This window comes from Gadus morhua, chromosome 1, assembly GCF_902167405.1.
Source record: "Gadus morhua chromosome 1, gadMor3.0, whole genome shotgun sequence".
NCBI classification, from domain to species: domain Eukaryota; kingdom Metazoa; phylum Chordata; class Actinopteri; order Gadiformes; family Gadidae; genus Gadus; species Gadus morhua.
In genome coordinates, this window is record NC_044048.1 from 27,862,682 (window position 1) to 27,880,767 (window position 18,086).

Genomic DNA, 18,086 nt, shown 5'->3' on the forward strand with positions numbered 1-18,086 from the left:
CCCGCTTCTTTAGATGAAAATATTGCTACTTGATTCATTAAAAATGAACTCAAGAAATGTACAAGTACAACATAAACCTGCAATGTTCATAAGATAAGGAAGTCTTTGCCAATCCAGAGAAAACATGTTTTAATTTATGTGTTCCAATAACTGCTAAATATGTGCATAGTTTATAAGCATAGCAATGTATACAGTAGTTTATACCTTATACCTTATTTATACAAAAGATGGACATATAGGCAGTTAAACAAACATGGTAATGCCAATTTAATAATAATACCTCATTATCATATGACCTGGAAAGTAAAGTTCTGTTAATGCAGTGATTTTATTCACTACATCATATTATCAGATCCTCAACTAATACCTTATCCACAACCAGTTTCACACTGTATGTGAATGTATCATCTTCAGTTGTACCTGTTAGTAAGTGATGGCCAAAGCGGTGGAAGTACATCAGTATAACACTATCGCATCCACACCGTCATACAGAGTGTTTCCATTGAAGACATATCTCCTACTTCCCTATTCCTGTATTAACTTTTCAATAAAATCATAATCCACATCCATATTTGTAGGCGGAGGCCTGTAGGACACACACACACACACACACACACACACACACACACACACACGCGCGTATGTCAAAACAAGCACTAGTGTAATACACTGATATTTTGAAAATTTGTAGTATAATGTGTATTGCATATAGTAAATATTTTGTGTCCAATTACATTTCTGGAGGGTAGATTCCAATGGGGTCAATGAAGTTGAACCCTGCTGCTCCGCCTGAAGAGTCAGCTCCAAATGAATTCCCCGGGAACGGTTGTCTGCCGGAGAGAAATACAATAACATAAAGGGCAGCAATTCAGCAACCGTGGCCTATACCTTGAACCAGTCCCCCAAAGCATTCCCCAGCAGTTGAAATCCTCTTTATTACATTGTTTGGCGTTTCCGGTGAACAGTTCGTTTCTATACTTAAAATGCAGCATTCCATTCTGAACAGGCAGGCGGGAGGACAGCCATTACATGGGAGTTCAAACATACAATAAAGGGATTCACCGAGATATCTTCAAATTGTTGTTTGCCTTACTTACCCAGATTCAGACTACGTTTTGAATTCCAAATCCATCATTGTACGTTCAGAAGGTGAGTTATCCTGTGTAGCCGCATTGACTTGTAGAGTTACAGTAGCGCAGCTCCTGTTAATGTTAGGGGAATACCATTTTAATTTGTTCCCAAAAGGAGCAAGGCTACGGCCACTCTGCGAGTCAATTGAAACAGCTAACAGAAAACATATGCTATTCAAGCAAACTCCCCTTCTGGACGCACAGTGATGAGAATGGAATTAAACAACTGTCTGAATCTGGGTAAGGCAATTTTAAATTGAAAGAGATCTCGGCATACAAGCATGACAAAGCAAGGCAGAAAACAAAGTCTTGCTTAACAGGAAGAGGTCAGGTGAGGAGAGGAAGTGCAGTGGGTATCATTCCATGAGCAGGATAGGACCTGTTTAAGTGTAACTTTGTTAAGCCCAAGATCATGTAACTCTGAATAAATCGAACACTGCTGTGTACTTTCAGGATTACCCGTTTCACAACGACTTATTTCAATGTTACTGTTAATTCTAATAGTTTTGTTAATCTATTTATATTTGTGGAAAAGTTAAGCATACGTTTACTGAAACCTACTGTGTGGCAATACTTTAAACATCATGCATCCATTGACATTACAAAACAATGTGAAAGGTTAAAAGGTTTACGTTCAATCTCTGGTGGTTTTCTGTCTAATACGATAGCCCCCAGGCCGATAACCATGGTTGGACGATTGGACTTTTAGGCTGGGTGAGGCTGCACACATGTTGCACATTGAGCAGGATGAGCAGGACGGGTCGGCTTAGCTCAGGAGTCAGAGCAGTTGTCTTGTCTTGTAACCGAAAGGTTGCTAGTTCGATCCCCAGCTCCTCCTAGCTGAGTGTTGATGTGTCCATGAGCAAGATAAGGGTGCACTCACACTAGGCCATCTGGCCGTGGCCGTTGGCAGTTTTCACACCTAACCGTGCTCAAATGGCCCCATTGTTCTCTGGCCTGCACTCACACTAGGCCATCTGGCCGTGGCCCCTGGCCGTCGCAACTGTGGCCTGGCCACAGTAGGCTCTTGAACATACGTCATCACGTCGTAAGTAACACGTCATCACCAAGCGTCCGCTGCATGGACCATAATAAAGTCTGCCGCCAGTCAGAGTTTTAACAACAATGGACAACAACACAGAAAACACAGTTCACACTTTGCTGAGTCTGTTGCTTATTTGGATATATGTTTACCGTTTAATGGGAAAGAAGGCTCGTCGCCTTAATTATGTCCGTGGTCGTCGCATGGACTATACGTCATCCAGCTCAGGTTGCGTAGCCGTGCCTGTGCGCGTGTCGGCTCATTAGCATCTGTACCGTAGCGGCCCGTACCGTAGCAGCACACCTCTCCCAAGTGGCCAAATTGGCCCGGCCTGGCCAGATTGGCCACACTCATACTGAGTGTGCAGATTTGAGCACGGTTAGGTGTGAAAACAGATGGCCTAGTGTGAGTGCACTCTTACCCTAACTGCTCCTGACGAGCTGGCTGTCGCCTTGCATGGTTGACTTAACCGTTGGTGTGCAATGTGTGTATTAAACGATGTAAGTCGCTTTGGATAAAAGCGTCTGCTAAATGCCCTAATTCTAATTGAGCAATCAGTGCGCAAAGCCGAAACCAGCCATCTCCAACACCTCCAACGGGAAAACCTGTTCTTTTGTCATGTAAGTGATACATCATCACAAATCATCTAATAATACTCTACTTTATGCGTGGTTGGAGCAGTATAGAAATCCCCTATTCCTTCAATTTTGACACGTCAAGTCAAATTTATTGTTGCGCTATATTATTAACAAAGAGGGAAAAGCAATACGAATTGGAATAGCTTATAACTTAACCAATGAGGCATTAGAAAGAAGTCCCAAATGTGTAGTTGGCAGGGTAATCTTGCAGCTAACCTGCTCTGTACCAGGGAAGCTCCAGGTGAGGCCCACACAGCATGAGTTGCCACGGCAACTGAACAGAGGGTCATCTAAATCATAGTTAGGTAGGAAGGTATCTGAAACCGACAATACTGCCCCCTAAATAACATATCTGGATACCCTGGAAATCCAGCCTGCAAGGAAAAAGGGCCCTGCTCATGTCCCTGCATGCACAGTTGTCTCCCGCCCCCCTGCACAGAGGTTTCAGGTGAGCCAGTGTTTCTGACTCACAAGGGCGAGGTTAGAGGTTGTACTAGCCTCCGAGGACTCATATCCGGCATTTCGCTGCGGGGGGTATTACAGGGAAGATTAGATGAGGCCGGGGCAACTTCCCTATGTACAACAACAACAAACCAAAAGACACATAAAAAACATGCAGGCTGATTGGCGGACACTTGACGTTGGCACAGATAGCTGTAGCTGGCTTACGCGTCCACTTTGGTTTGGAGCCTCACGCCGATGTAGCCTCCCTCTCGAGACGGCAACGGGTCGTCTGTCAACAACAGAGCCCGCCGTCAGGACATTCACATTGAGGCCATTTAGCAGACGCTTTTATCCAACTCGACTTACAGTTAGTACATTTCAAAGAAGAAAGAGAAACAACCATACATCGCTGTCAGCACAGTAAAGATGTTCATAGAAACTAGAAGCATTCACAATCACTAGGATAACCCGTATAGGATAAGACGCGGCACAATTCTAAGTACTATTTTCAGGATGTACAACATACAATAAGTATATATCCATACATAGTATACACATATTATGTTCATAATCATTAAAATGAAGGAGCAGAGAGGTGGTAGGGACGGGGGGGGGGGGGGTTTACCTGTGTAGTACTTTTCGAATATCCCGTGTTTGGGATAATCAGGGTACAGAAACGCTAGGCTTTCGATGTCGATGATGCGGTTGCCGAGGCAACGGATCTCCAGGTCTCTCTTGGAGAAGGGCTGAATGTTCTGGATCTTCTGTCCCCCGTCTGTGTGGTTGTGTGTGTGTGTGTTCATAAATCAGATTAATATATCACAGTCGATGAACGGATTAAAGAGTTTGACCGACGACTCAAATCACTCACTCTCACTGGCCGCCACGTAGGCGATGGTGATACCGCCGATCTCCGAGTCGCTGAAGCGGAGCAGGAAGGTCCCGTTGGGCCTGTCCTTCAGGATCAGGTGGAGATGCTGCTTGCCGATGAAGCCAAAGATGACCCTGGTGGAGTTGTAGCAGCAGACATGAGGTTGTCTATAATAAACAGTATGTATCGTATAAGATCTCCGCTATATTGCCCACGTCCCCACCCACCCTTCGCTCCAGTAGGCCTTGAGGTGCCTTTTGGTCAGTTCCATGGCTCCCTCGAACCACTGCCAGAATGTGAACTGACGACTTGGGAGCATCTCCTGCAATATGAAAACACATGCTTATGAACCAGGGGGAGCTCATACGTGTGTGTGTGTGTGTGTGTGTGCGTGCGTGCGTGCGTGCGTGCGTGCGTGTATGTATGCGTTTGTGCATGAGTGCGTCGGTTAGTTTAAAGTCCGTCTCTGTTGGTGCGGCCGATTCTCAAGGTTGTCGTCCGAAGTGCTAGCGAAGTATTCCAGTCTCGTACCCTTAAACATTTGTGTGTGCGCCTGTGTGAGTGCAGAAGGGGGAGTGGGCACATGATGTTCTACATGTCAGCAACTCTCTGTGGCTTTAACGTGTGCATTTGTGTGTGTGTGTATGTGTATGTGTGTGTGTGTGTGTGTGTGTGTGTGTGTGTGTGTGTGTGTGTGTGTGTGTGTGTGTGTGTGTGTGCGCGCACACGCGTTTGTAGGGGGAAAAGGGCCGTTTACCTTATTAAACTGTGCCCAGGACACCATCATTTTACCGAATTCTCCAGAGATGTCTGGCTGATCAAATATCTTCTGCGCCAGGAAGTGCAGATTGTACTGGTTGAGGCAGTGCTGCGTCTGCACCTCAGACATGAATTTACTGTTGAGGGTCATACACATTAGCTTCCAGGGCACGCCGTCCGGCACCACAAACGGTATCCTGTCCTGATGACATCATCAAACAGGTGAGTCTGACATTGCTTACAAACAAACCCTTGCACTTATTGGCATCCAAATCCCCATGACATGAAACATGATGTGTGTATTTGTAACATATTACATTTATTTCCATGCTTGTGATTTAACAGGATATATATTCACATGCCACTCACTGGTTCGGAAAAGGCACAGTCCCAGATAACGGTGGCCATGGCGTTGATTTCTTGACTGCCATGAACAATGACAACCACCGGCACTGAGATTATCTACAGACACAAGTTGGGTATTTAGAAATGGTTTCCTCTGCTACAAAAGATGGTTTCCTTTATTCACCAAAAAAGCCCTATAAACAACCTTGACTTAGCCAACCCTCCATATTCCCCTTTGCTTGTGGTTAGTTGCAACACACCAGGGGAACAGTGAGGGCTATGACACAAAAAGCACTACCTGTATCCTGTAGGGAGTGTCACAACCAGTAATGTTGATATCTGTGGAGAAGAGGATGGCAAATTTCTCCTCAGTCACAGACTCTGTTCCCTTCCGGTCTGCCCTCTTGATCTTCTTAACAGACTATTGCAACAACAAAAAACAACATTAACAACATGTAATATTATTCAAAAAAAAGTTTTTTGGCCTCAGGGAATTGCACGCAATACCCACCATGTTCCTGAAGGTGGCGCATGTGCTCTTGCTAGTGGGGTGGTGCTCCAAAATGGCCGTATTGTTGATCAGCTCTCCAACATTGTCACTGAGATTACAGAAGAGGAGCCCCATGAAAAGTATTATTTGAATAGTCAACAGAGTAATTCTCACAAAAATTAACTCAAACTCACTCTCAGGTAAATGTATTAACAGCGGTAATATTTACGTATAATTGCTTTTGTAATAGTTCTCTTTGTAGTTGAATATTTTAAATAAGTGATGCAATTTCCTTGTGAAATTGGTCATTTGATTCAACTTGCGGTCTTCAAGCCTTTCACAAACACTTGTAGATTGCACATTGCATATAATGTTTAAGGCATTACATAGCATATGATTTTAGGTTTTATGGCACAGAAGGAACCGGTTCTCTTGAAGCCATAATCCCAAAACCTTATCTCAATATCTTCTACGATTGCCAAGGGGCAATTTTATCACAGGAACACTGGCCTCCTTCCAAGTACTTCCTCCTTCTCTGTGTGGCCAATGACAAAAATACTTCATGGCTCTCAGCTGGGCATGGTGCCCAGGTTAGGTGGCTCACACTTGGGCAGAGTAACCAGGTTAGGGGACTATCAGCTGGGTAAGGTACCCAAGTAGAGACCTCTACCCTGGGCATGGTACCCAGTTTTGGTAGCTCAAACTTGGGCATGTTAATCTGGTTAGAGGACTCTCAGCTGGGCAAGACACCTAGGTAGAGGAATCTCACCTTGGCATGTTACCCAGGTTAGACAGCTCTCACCTGGACCCGGTGGTAAATATCCAGATAAGATGGCTTTTACATCGGCAAACTACCCAGCTGAGGTGACTCTCACCTAGTGAGGGCACCGAGTTGCTTCAGGTGCCTGGCCTGGGCCTCTGTGATGATCTGGGCCTTCAGCACCACCGGCTTCCCTGGAGCCATCTTTTCCCCCAGCAGGTAGCGCACGACGGTGGAGAACTTGGACTGCGTCTTGATGACCTGAGGAGGCTGCTTGTCCACCAGCAGAGAGCTGGGATCATGACACAAATTAGCAAATTAATTTGCTCACTGTAGAAAATTATACACGCGTTGATGACTCTGCATGTTTATTATGAAAACTCTTGCGAATCAAGTAGCAATGCAGTCATATGTTCATTTTTGACGTTTTTTCATATATTTTCATATATATCATATATATATCATATATTCAATGTAGGTGGTGTTTAATGTAAATGTAATGCATGTGAAAGTAGTACATGTGAATTGATTCAATGTTCAGGGATTCAATGTAGATTGAATAAATGTAAATATATGAAATGTAAATGGGGTGAATGTAAACCTTTTAATGAGCTCCTGTTGAAGTGTGACCAGCATGTCCTGCAACTCTGGGATTGGATTCCCTGCCAACATCCATTCTTGCCTCAGCTTCCCATTCAAACCAAGCAGTTGCTCACACCTGAAAGAGGGAAGAGAGAGGACAGCACAGAGGCAGAGATAGAGGAAGAGAGAGAGAGCGAGAGAGAGAGAACAACATATTTACTCAATAATCATACAACAATAACATAATAACAATACAGCCAAGAAATATTACTTGTCTGTAGTCAATAATTAATTTAGCATTAGAAGTTTAGCATCTCATTTTAATAAATTATCCTTCATGTAACCTACTTAGCATCATCTACTACAGTAGTGAAACTACAGTGCCCCTCCACTGTTGGACTCAAGATACGTGTAATCAGCGATCACGTATTGGCATTGATGTAACAGTTAATTAAAGTCTACAAAGAGCTGCTAACGGTAAGAACAATCTAATCAACTTGCCCTGATGCAATGCAGTCAGCCAGCAACCTAACACACTGAAGGAAAATGGAAAAAACGACACTTGAGACCAGCTCAACAATTGAAAACAGGTCAACAATAGATGGTTGCTATTCCTAGGAAACCTAACATAACATTACAACCATCAAGAACGTTGATTTGGGGGGGAGGGGGGAGAGTGGAGGTTTTGTGGCTTCACCAGGTCTGCAATGGTCCCAGGTTGTCGTTAAACGGGTGCCCTATGGTGGCCTTGTGCTGCTCCCAACTCCAGGCCTTCAGCTGGCTGATGAGGCGGGCCTGGCAGTGCCCCAGGGACTCCACTGCGTTCTTCAGCTGCCCTAACCGGTTCTACCATACAGCACAACAGCATATTAAATATCGTATTATTGACATTATTTCATAGTCATCCTTGCATTGGTTTATTTAGAGTTCCACACTATCAGAAACAAATTGACCACAAGGAAACTCTATATCTTCAATAAATGGGTTAGTACAAGTTGACAACAGACGTTATGCTGCCTCGTCTCTGGAGCTACCTATTGTTACTTCAGTCAAGTTGTAGTGTTTAGCAATCTGGCGATTGGTGCCTCGCTATGCGCTCCGGTGCCAGAATACTATGATATAATCAGCTACATCAGTAGAGAGAAATTTGGGGATTTGAGCTGGTTTCAATAACATTGGTAAACATAACTTCTGTAACATGCTTTACTCTGCGCTTTTACTTAACTCAACATTTATGACAATTTATTGCAAATAAACACAAATATACAACATCAAAACCCCATTAAACTAAGGAATAACTTTCTGAATCCCCTCTGTTGTGCATAATGTCTCAGTATGCCGTATTTCGTTGCTTACTGTTCTCAGGCTTTTTAAGTTATGCTCCTGCTTTTGAATCTTGTTTTGGAGTTTTTGGAGTTCTGTGTTTTGTGGATCCATTCCATTCTGTATGGAAGGCCCTGAAAACATAGTGGGCGGAATTCAGATGCAGGCAATATTACAGAAATGTAACACATTCCAGTACATAAACAAATAAACATATATTATAACATTGCTGAGAATGTGTTTATAGAAAGAAAATGTCTAATATTAAGTTGCTCAAATAGATTAGTGCTAGGATTATGTAGTAAAAAACATGTGAAAACAAGTTGTGTGTGTGTGTATGTGTGTGTGTGTGTGTGTGTGTGTGTGTGTGTGTGTGTGTGTGTGTGTGTGTGTGTGTGTGTGTGTGTGTGTGTGTGTGTGTGTGTGTGTGTGTGTGATTGTTGAATGGTTTGAGGAAAATAATGTCCTCAGGTAGGAATCGAGAACCTTATCTTCTATGATTCGTAAACGTTTCAAAACTTCCAAAATTGACATGATCTTACACACAATTGACTCATCCCATGAGTCATCCCCCCCACACCTCTTTTCTTATCCCACAGCAGAATGGATTTCATCCTGAAATTAGCACCCCTTTGACCCGAGAATTGATTTTAAACTCTGGATTTGTTTTGGAACGACAATCAATTTCTGATCTAATTGTGACCCTAAGAATCAGAATCCAATCTTCAGGTACTGGAAGATTCAAAGGGTAAACTCACCTATGGTCTCAAGGTTCTGTTTGTCCCAGTTCAGGTCCTCCTGCTGCTGGTGGATAGACTGTCTGCAGTCTTGGACGTACAGAACTTGGTACACCAGTCTGTCCACATCGCTCGTTTTTGGGGCCTCTGGGGCCGGTTCTTGGCTTGGAGACGGCGGCATAGTTGAAAGAATTTCTACCTGCTGGGGCTGCAGAATTGAGTGGAATTGAGTGGGTTTCTTGGTTCTCCTTCAAAAACATATAATTATCAATATTATTATTACTATTATCCCCAAATAAATCTTTATTCTTTGCTACAGGATCGTAAAAGGGTTTGTATGTTTCAAAGGACCACAAATAAGCCACTTGGCAGTATAAGCCGCATCTAATCATGCATCTTTGCCCACAACCCAAATGCTTACAAAGTAGCGCAGAATGCTGCCGTAAAGGCCGTTAAAAAAAATGTTTAAATAGTACAATGATGGCGCCACGTGAGTAATTAGACATAATGCAGATTCAAGCTTCAAAAAAACAAGAGAAATGTCCACATAATTTCCCATTTTGGTTTCCCCTTTAAAGGATGTGTCTGGTTTGCCCAGTTAACTGTATACATCGTCTATATCTAGATGTAAATCAGCCTTGATTTTTGTTTAACTCATTCCCTCTTGTGGTAAAGCGTGTTACGAAATTGGGCATTAGGTGATAATTTGACATCCATTATATTCCAAATTGTATTAAATGTTTGGCATGAGCATGACAGAATGCTTAAGCTCAGTTAATAAAACTCACCCTCCTACACTTACACTTCAGACTTATTGAAATGGTGCTCTGAATTCAATTCAAAATCACATCACACTACCTTGAAAGCAGCAACCACTAAGGTCATATATCATACCTTACTTGGGATGGACAAAACAAATATAGCTGGTAAACACTCGTTTTGAATATAATGGATGTGAAACTATCAGAAACAAATTTACCACAAGGAAACTCTATATCTTCAATAAATGGGTTAGTACAAGTTGGCAACAGACTTTATGCCGCCTCGTCATTGGAGCTATCTATTGTTACTTCAGTCAAGTTATAGTGTTTAGCTATCTAGCGATTTTTGCCTCGCTATGCGCTCGAATAGAATCAGTAGACAGAAATTTAGGGATTTCAGCTGATTTCAATTACATTGGTAAACATAACTTCTGTAACATGCTTTACTCTGCGCTTCTACTTAACTCAACATTTATGACAATTTATGGCACTTTGTGCCACCCAGATCAAATCTAAAGTCCTCACAGACCATGTATACTAAAGGCATAACAAAACTTTGACTAAGAACTAAAACGTGCTTGACAAATTTTAGATTTTTCAGATTGTGGAACAATGCATCTTACAGAGTTGTTGATGAGGTGCCTTTCCTTCCTGAGCATGTCTCGGACCATCACTCCGAAGTTCAGGGACTGTTGTCGATACATTTCCTGCAAAGAAGGTTGAATGCTATGAGGTCAAACACGTGCTCTGGAAAACATTACAAATATACTGTTTTTGATGTGACTAGTCCAATATGTAGGGACTAGTTATGGAGTGACTAGGTCCTAGATAAAAAAGGTTTTATTATACTCTTCTTTTTTGTTTGCTTCTATTTTATTTGTGAATTGACATGTATATAACTTGAGTGGAAGTGTGTGTGTGTGTATACAGGCATCTTTTGACCTTACAAGTGTGCCGCCCAGATCAAATGAGTAATCCAATGCTTGCATTGCGGTTGTCTTATCAACCGATTTGTCTGGTATTTTCAAGGTTTCTTGAACTAGGGCAACAGACATTTCCTTTCATTTAGTCTTTATTTTGAAGTGAAAAGCAAGTATGACACACCATACATGCACATAAAGTGAAACAACAATAATTATAAAGTCTCATAAACAATATTTATGTTATGCCGCCTCCTGCCACGTCGTCCAATACCTCCATCTAGTGGTCGCTTGACCCCACCGGCCCTCATCCTCCCGACACACCTGCCATTAATCCTCAATCTCCACTCCCTACTTCAGCCGCGATCTCCCTTCAGCCGGCGCCAGTTCGTCGTTTACTACTACCCAAATAGTAGCGGCCCCTACCAGCGCTTTACTAAGGTCTGCTCTTTTTCCTGTTCCCTAGTTAAACCTCTTCCCTCTCCTTTAGTTCTCCATCCGCCACCCTGCTTACCTGTTGCCGAACCATTGACTGCCTGACTACCCGCCTGTCACTGAACCCTTGTCTGCCTGACTGCCTGCCTGCCGGTTAACGAACCCTTGCCTGTCTGACCATCACTTGCCTAGCCCTGGCTTGTCATTTACCCCTGCCCCAATAAACACCACTTCCTTTCCCTCCCTCTCCGCCTCCCTGTGTCAAGCTTTTGGGTCCCCTCGTTCTGTACCCCTTAACAATTTATAAAATAAATGTAGTGTCTGTGTCCGAAAAGGAGTGGGAGGAGGCCGAAGCTTATGTATTCCCACCAAATTATTTACATAACAACAACAAACGAAACAAAGAAGAAAACAAAACACCAAAATCACCTATCCAGTACAATCAGTGTTGCTAATGTCACACTCAAATCACCTACACTCATCCCGATACCATGCAAAAAATTTGTTTTTGTACCCCTTTTTAAACTAAATTATGTTTGTGCTAAGCTTTACTTCCTTTTCTAAACAATTCCACCAATTCACCCGACAGCCATTCACATACTTTTAAGAGTTGTTCTGAAATTGTAATTTTTTTAATTAAGTTCCCGTCTCAAATTGTACCCAAATCTGTCCATAAATAGTTTTTGGATGTTTCCTGGAAGTAGTTGATTTCTTGCCTTGAACATGATTTGTGCAGTCTTAAATTGAACCATATCGCTGAGCTTCAGTGAGTGTGACTTAAGGAATAATGAGTTGGTATTTTCAAGATATCCAACGTTATTGATGATCCTTGATTTTTTGTAAGGTGCATAAGAGCTGTAGGTTTCTCCATATCGCCACACAGTAAGTCAGATATGGTAATATGAGTATAATAGATGTGTAATGATTGTGGTCCAGAATGTATCTTGATTTTCCCAAGGTTGCTATGGTTTTTGCCAGTTTTTCTTTAACGTGATTAATCTGTGATTTCCAGACGATTTTGTGAATTAAGATCACAGCCAGAAATTGTATTTCATATACTCTTTCTATACTTATTTTATGTATTAGCAATTGGACTTGTGTCTTTGTTTTATGATTTCCAAATAGCATAATCTTTGTTTTGTTTAAATTAAGAGACAATTTGTTGATATCATAGTATTCTTCTTAAATATCCTCATTATATTGTTTAATTTATTTTTATATTTCTTATATTTATTTTCTGCTTCTTTTATAAATTTTCCATACAGTGTATTTCTCTTTTTGCAGGCATTTTTTAAACCCTTAGTGATCCACGGACTAGTTATCTGTTTTTGTCCATCACTGTATGGTTTCACCAGACAGTTTTTGTCATTAAGTGATTTTAAAACATTTAGAAATCCATTGTATGCTTTGTTAGTATCTTCTATCTCATATACTATCCTCCAATTCTGTTTCAGTAAGTCATTCTTTAATGCATTTATGTTTACTTCGGTTCTCAGTCTTTTGTATTTAAAATGACTGGGTTTCCTATAATTACAGTGATCAACAATAAAAACAGGCAAATGGTCACTGTATTGTTTTCTGTAATATTTGTGACTATATTGTCTATTAATGCTGCTGAATGAGAAGTAATTATACTAGGTCTTGTTATAGGATATAAACCCATACTCTATATAATACTGATGAATTCCTCCGTTATTTTATGTTTTTTTGGATTCAAAAGGTCTTTATTATAATTATAATCCCCGCATTTAAACATAATCTTTTGTAATGATATTGTAAACATGTTTCCCATCCAATCTTTGAATATTTCAATATCGATCCGGGAGCTCTGTATATACAGCTGACATTAACATTCTTGGGCTTTTCCATACAAATTTCTATTGTAACACATTCCAACAAATCATCAACCACTGTTGTCATGTTTTCCACCACCTTCTATTTCAGTATTTTGTCCACACAGATAGCCACACCTCATCCACCTTTTTTGCTTCTGTTTGTATAATACAATTCATAGCAATCAATCCCTAAGTCCACACCTTTCTCTGTGCTGATCCAGGTCTCTGAGAATGTTATAATGTTAAATGGGATCTTGAACTGTTTTATATATTATTCTATGCTGTGGAAGTTGTGATATAGACTTCTGCTATAAGTGGATAATTTACATGTTGTTTCCTGATTGGAAATGTACGTTAAATTGCTATCTGTGTAATAACTGCAGCTGTTTTTTATATTGTTAAGTAAGTTGTTTTCCGAATCAACGTCATTTTCTATGTGTTGTGTGTTACGCTATGCATATGCAAAGGTTTCTAGTTCTGTTAGAGAAATAAATTTACATTTAGCAGACGCTTTTATCCAAAGCAACTTACATCAGTTAATACACACATTGACACACCGACAGCAGTCAACCATGCAAGGCGACAGTCCGTCAGGAGCAGTTAGGGTTAAAGGGAAACTTCACCCATTTCCATTCCAGAAACCCACTCATATTTTAGAATGGTCGTGCATCATTCCCTTATTTGCTGGAGAGACTGGAGAGATCCGTATCGATCTCCAACACTTCCTGTTTAAGATGACGCAATATGACGATTTTCCCGTAGAAGTAAATAGGAAGTGTAAGAGGGGAGGATTCTCGTAAGACTACAAGCACTAGTCCCACCCCTCTATAGGGGGTGGGACCCACTGACGCTACAGACCTATTAGAGCAGTGCCAGTGGGTGGGACTTCACCAGCAGAAACTAACATCCACAGCGTCTGAAGCTAAGCTAACAGAGGCTGTTGATAAAACTGAAGTACAATGGCGGAAGGTACTGGATCTGACATAGAAGATGGCACCATGCAAAAGTTCACCATTTCGAAAGAAATACAAACGAGGACTAATTCACTGAGTTCACCAACTAATACTCTTCACTAGAAATGTTGTGTGAAATGATTTTCAAGCAGTCTTGCGGTATCAGCTTGGTAGATGGAACAGCGAGGTGTCCGATAGGCGGAGATCTAGATCAGCGGGAGTGGCCAGCGAAGCTGTGCATCGTGGTGCATGGTGGGAGTTGTCTTCAATCCACAAGCGCCAAAAAGTCACTTTCTGCCTTTCCTTTGTCAAGACGACGCCAAATTAGAATTTTATTTTATTGTTCGACTACATATAGGGGCCAATTTCAATCCATATTCATGCCTCCACCGGTGAAATGCTCCTTTAAGTATCTTGCTCAGGGACACATCAACACTCAGCTAGGAGGAGCTGGGGATCGAACTAGCAACCTTTCGGTTAAACGACAACCTCTCTATCTCCTGAGCTAAGCCGACCAGAAAAATGTTAATAGGAATTGTCATGGTGAATCGTGAATTCCATTACCTTGTTGTGGTGTATCGTATTGGTATGTATCCAGTTCATCCAGGTCCCTAAAGAGTAATACTTGGCTTGTTCTGGTGTTCCGTTGAGCTTGATGCATATTTTGCAGTTGGTCATCCAAGTTGATTGAATTTTCTTCTGCTTTCCAAGGAATCTGGCCTTTCTGGCGATGTCAGCCTTTTTCTTTGTCAGGATTTCATTCATATACATATCCGAGCCCTCATTCATCTTCCCTGTTTCGGCAGTTCCGTTTGTGGTTCCTGTTGGCAAACTGAATTATGATGTTTATCCGTCTTGCTTCTCCTTGGGAGCGGGTGACAGGCCTCGATGTTGACACTGTCCAACTCAATCCCCTTTGAGTGGAGGAACACCGTCACCTGTTGCTCCACAGATGTGGCGTCCTGCTCGCTCGTCTCCCCTCCGTTCAGCGTTGTTAATGCCCGCGCATATGTGCAGGGTTTGGGCTCAAGACCAGTGACAATGATGTCATTCAATCTGGAATACTGTTCCAAATCACCAAACCTGTTTTTCAGCAACATAATCCGGTTGTCCTTCTTTGAGTTTTGTAGCCCCAGCTCTATAACTTCCTCCACCAAGCGCTCGATGCAGTTCTGCTGTTTACGAACAGCATGAACCTCCTCCGTCAGTATCGAGTGATTGTTTAATATCATGGACATCCTCCACATTGGTGGCATTGCGTTTATTAGAACAATGATCAAATAGTGTGATCAAAGAATCAGATCAAATAATATAATTTATAAATCCTCATTCAGTTCCCCACCCAGCTATCCTCTCCTCAACGACAAACACGCGTCTATAAACAGTAGATCCTGTTTCATTTTGATACTATGTTACTCTTTCAGTTCAGTCATCATTTTGAGGTTGGGATCAGATTGTCCCGAAATATTAAATATGTCAATATTAACAGAATAGATAGGCAACACATAATTTTGTTCAATGGTACAGACTATTGATAAATGTTTCTTTGCATGATATAACAAATGCAGCAAGGGGAGGGGTGCTCTGTACGGGAGGGATACATTAAGGCAATCTTTATTTGCGTTGACTAATGTAAAATGAAAGACCGTGAAACCAAACAAGGACGGCTGTAAGACAAGCTTGAACCCGCTCAGAGAGGATGGGGGAGGCTGTAGATCTTACCATGTTGCTGCTTGTGCGCATCAGCCTGATCTTCTCCACCACGTTGGTCTCCTGCTCCGCCTTTGACCTCAGGTACATGATGATCTGGTTCAGTAGGGTCTGCGCCTGCAATTGCTGGTCCACTTTTTCCAGCTCAAAATCCTCCCTGGGAAGACACACAAACCAACACACACTTAGTAATGGTGTTGGAGTGTCTGTGTTTGCGAGTGTGTCTTAATGATATATGTGCATGTTTATGTGCACGTGTGCGTCTGTATGTGTGTACTAAGCAATCTCCGCATTTTCATGAACCCCCACCTTGCATGAAAGCACCTTTACATGCTGAGGTTACAGTGGTTGTTCCTGTTTTGGGTGTGCTTGCATGCCTCACTTTGTGTGACTGTTTCATACGTAACGTGTGTGTGTGTGTTTGTGTGTTTGCTGTCAATACCATGGTTGCGTCTCAATCCAATCTGCCAACAGACATCGGACGTAGATGGGGAAGGTATTTGGAGGGTAAAGTTCATCGATGCTCTCGGTGGGTATGGATCGTAACAGCTTGCTCATCAGACCCCACTGCGCCATGGTTACGGTAGGAACTCTGGAACACACGCAACAAAACAATCATCTACTTAGCATAGCAAAGTCAAGCCAAACAGGAAACAGAGATGTTATTTTAAGAACAACCTCAGAGCTAAACTGAAGGACCGAGGTATTAGCATAAGCGATGAGACTGTCCAGACAGGCCGTGTGCATACTTGGATAGCTGGGTTTATGTTAAACCAGATGAACTAAGGGTCTTGCATCATAGATGGAGGAATGTTGGAGGAATAGGATCCTTCAGGATTTCATACCAAGAACATACCCCAAGCCTCGGCCAGCTATCAATTATGTGTGCTGAGGTACATGATGTGTGCAGTCCTGATGGGAGCACTAGTGACTCGCAGCACACAAAACCTTGACACGAAAATAACATTTTGAATCCAACTTTCCCAGCGAGCAGGCTGAACTACATGGAACGTGTTATTATGATCACAATATGTTTGACATAACATTAAACACAATTCCTTATAATTCATGAAAATGCATAATATCAGATACATTAAAGGTATCATTCTTATTATTCGAAGAACCATTTATAATAGGACTGCATTGCTAACTTACCCTGCTACATGTGTCACATATTTCATTTTTTTCAGATCTGATTTGAATGCAACAACAAGGAAATGTAAACATGCAGTTTAGCTTTCCTATTCCGAAATAAGAGTAGGCCTACCTCAAATATAAGTCCACGACGACGATAAATCAGCTATGTCGGTGCGGTGTAGGCTATATCTACCTATATATACATATACAGAATATGTTTTGGCTCCTTTTTGATGTTATCTTCCTTTGAAGTAACTGTTAGGGCCTAGTTTAACGTGCAGTACAACTTCTAGGATAACCAGCGTATTCATAGCACGAGTTATTTGGAAAAACAAAAGGTGATAATGAAAACAGACGATATAATGAAACATTTCACAAGTCTTATAACGAGCTTGTGACTAACGTCATATCAACTAAATATAATAGCGAACTGAAAAGTTACATGGAGGTATTAGGAATTCCAATTACGCATCTGCATGAAATAATATTCAGGCTGTAGGCTGTAATAGTTCCATTTTTATATAGCCTACAATTACAGGCTCTTGTTAATATTTATCCCTTACCTTCCACCGAAAGTTGAATCAGCTTTCCTCAAAACGTTTCCAGAAATAGGGTCACGTCTGTCAAATTGTAAGTTAATTAATACATCAGTATGGGCCACTATTTATCCATAGTGTCCAACCTGTAATGTAAGACGCTCCTGGGTCGATCCCCTGCTTTTTCACGGACCTTTTCGAGGCAATGCGAACCGAGCTCCAACTGTAAAATATGGTGAAACTTCCACGGTTAAAAATCGTAGGGTAGGTACTTCCCTATTACGAGCAATATGCCAACTCAGTGAGAAGAGCGCAACTATTTCCTGTGCCTGTTCCTAGGCACGCTATGAAGCTTCAAACTAAATGGCGCACTTCAAAAAAAAGTTAGAATACATTTTAAAGATAAAGGGACAACATCCAGAGGCATACCCAATTAGGTTTAGGTTATCCTTAGTGTAAAAAGGTAAAACATGAACCATGACGTTTATCATTAGCCTATTTTCATGTTAGGTAATATTCTAACTATAATTAATATGCCATCTACATATCCGCCGAATATGATGGTCGTCTGTGTTCAATATATAGCGATTATTCAAATATAATCAACTACATGGATATGGTTATAATCACGCAGTTGCGCTATATTCGACAGTTCTCTACCAAACTGAAAGCGCACCA

At 41.6% G+C, this 18,086-nt stretch overlaps 1 protein-coding gene across 6 annotated transcripts; it reads right to left on the reverse strand.

Moving 5' to 3' along the window:
• Positions 1-114: 114 nt before the first annotated feature.
• On the reverse strand, positions 115-18,086 carry stat6 (signal transducer and activator of transcription 6, interleukin-4 induced). Of its 6 annotated transcripts, none has more exons than XM_030352645.1 (22): positions 17,838-18,086; positions 17,602-17,631; positions 17,436-17,492; positions 16,178-16,327; positions 15,748-15,892; positions 10,506-10,589; positions 9,143-9,329; positions 8,418-8,518; positions 7,759-7,907; positions 7,081-7,197; positions 6,595-6,771; positions 5,741-5,828; positions 5,528-5,650; positions 5,254-5,346; positions 4,883-5,086; positions 4,353-4,447; positions 4,126-4,259; positions 3,880-4,029; positions 3,480-3,543; positions 3,282-3,335; positions 735-830; positions 115-586 (listed from the first exon to the last, which is right to left on the reverse strand). In XM_030352645.1, the coding sequence occupies exons 1-22, from the start codon at positions 17,897-17,899 to the stop codon at positions 526-528; spliced, it is 2,421 nt and encodes an 806-aa protein (XP_030208505.1). In that variant the 5' UTR covers positions 17,900-18,086; the 3' UTR covers positions 115-525. The 6 variants fall into 6 exon arrangements, with proteins under 6 accessions (XP_030208505.1, XP_030208495.1, XP_030208516.1 ...); XM_030352635.1 differs by having other exon boundaries at positions 3,282-3,383; XM_030352656.1 differs by lacking the exon at positions 3,282-3,335 and having other exon boundaries at positions 17,838-18,085.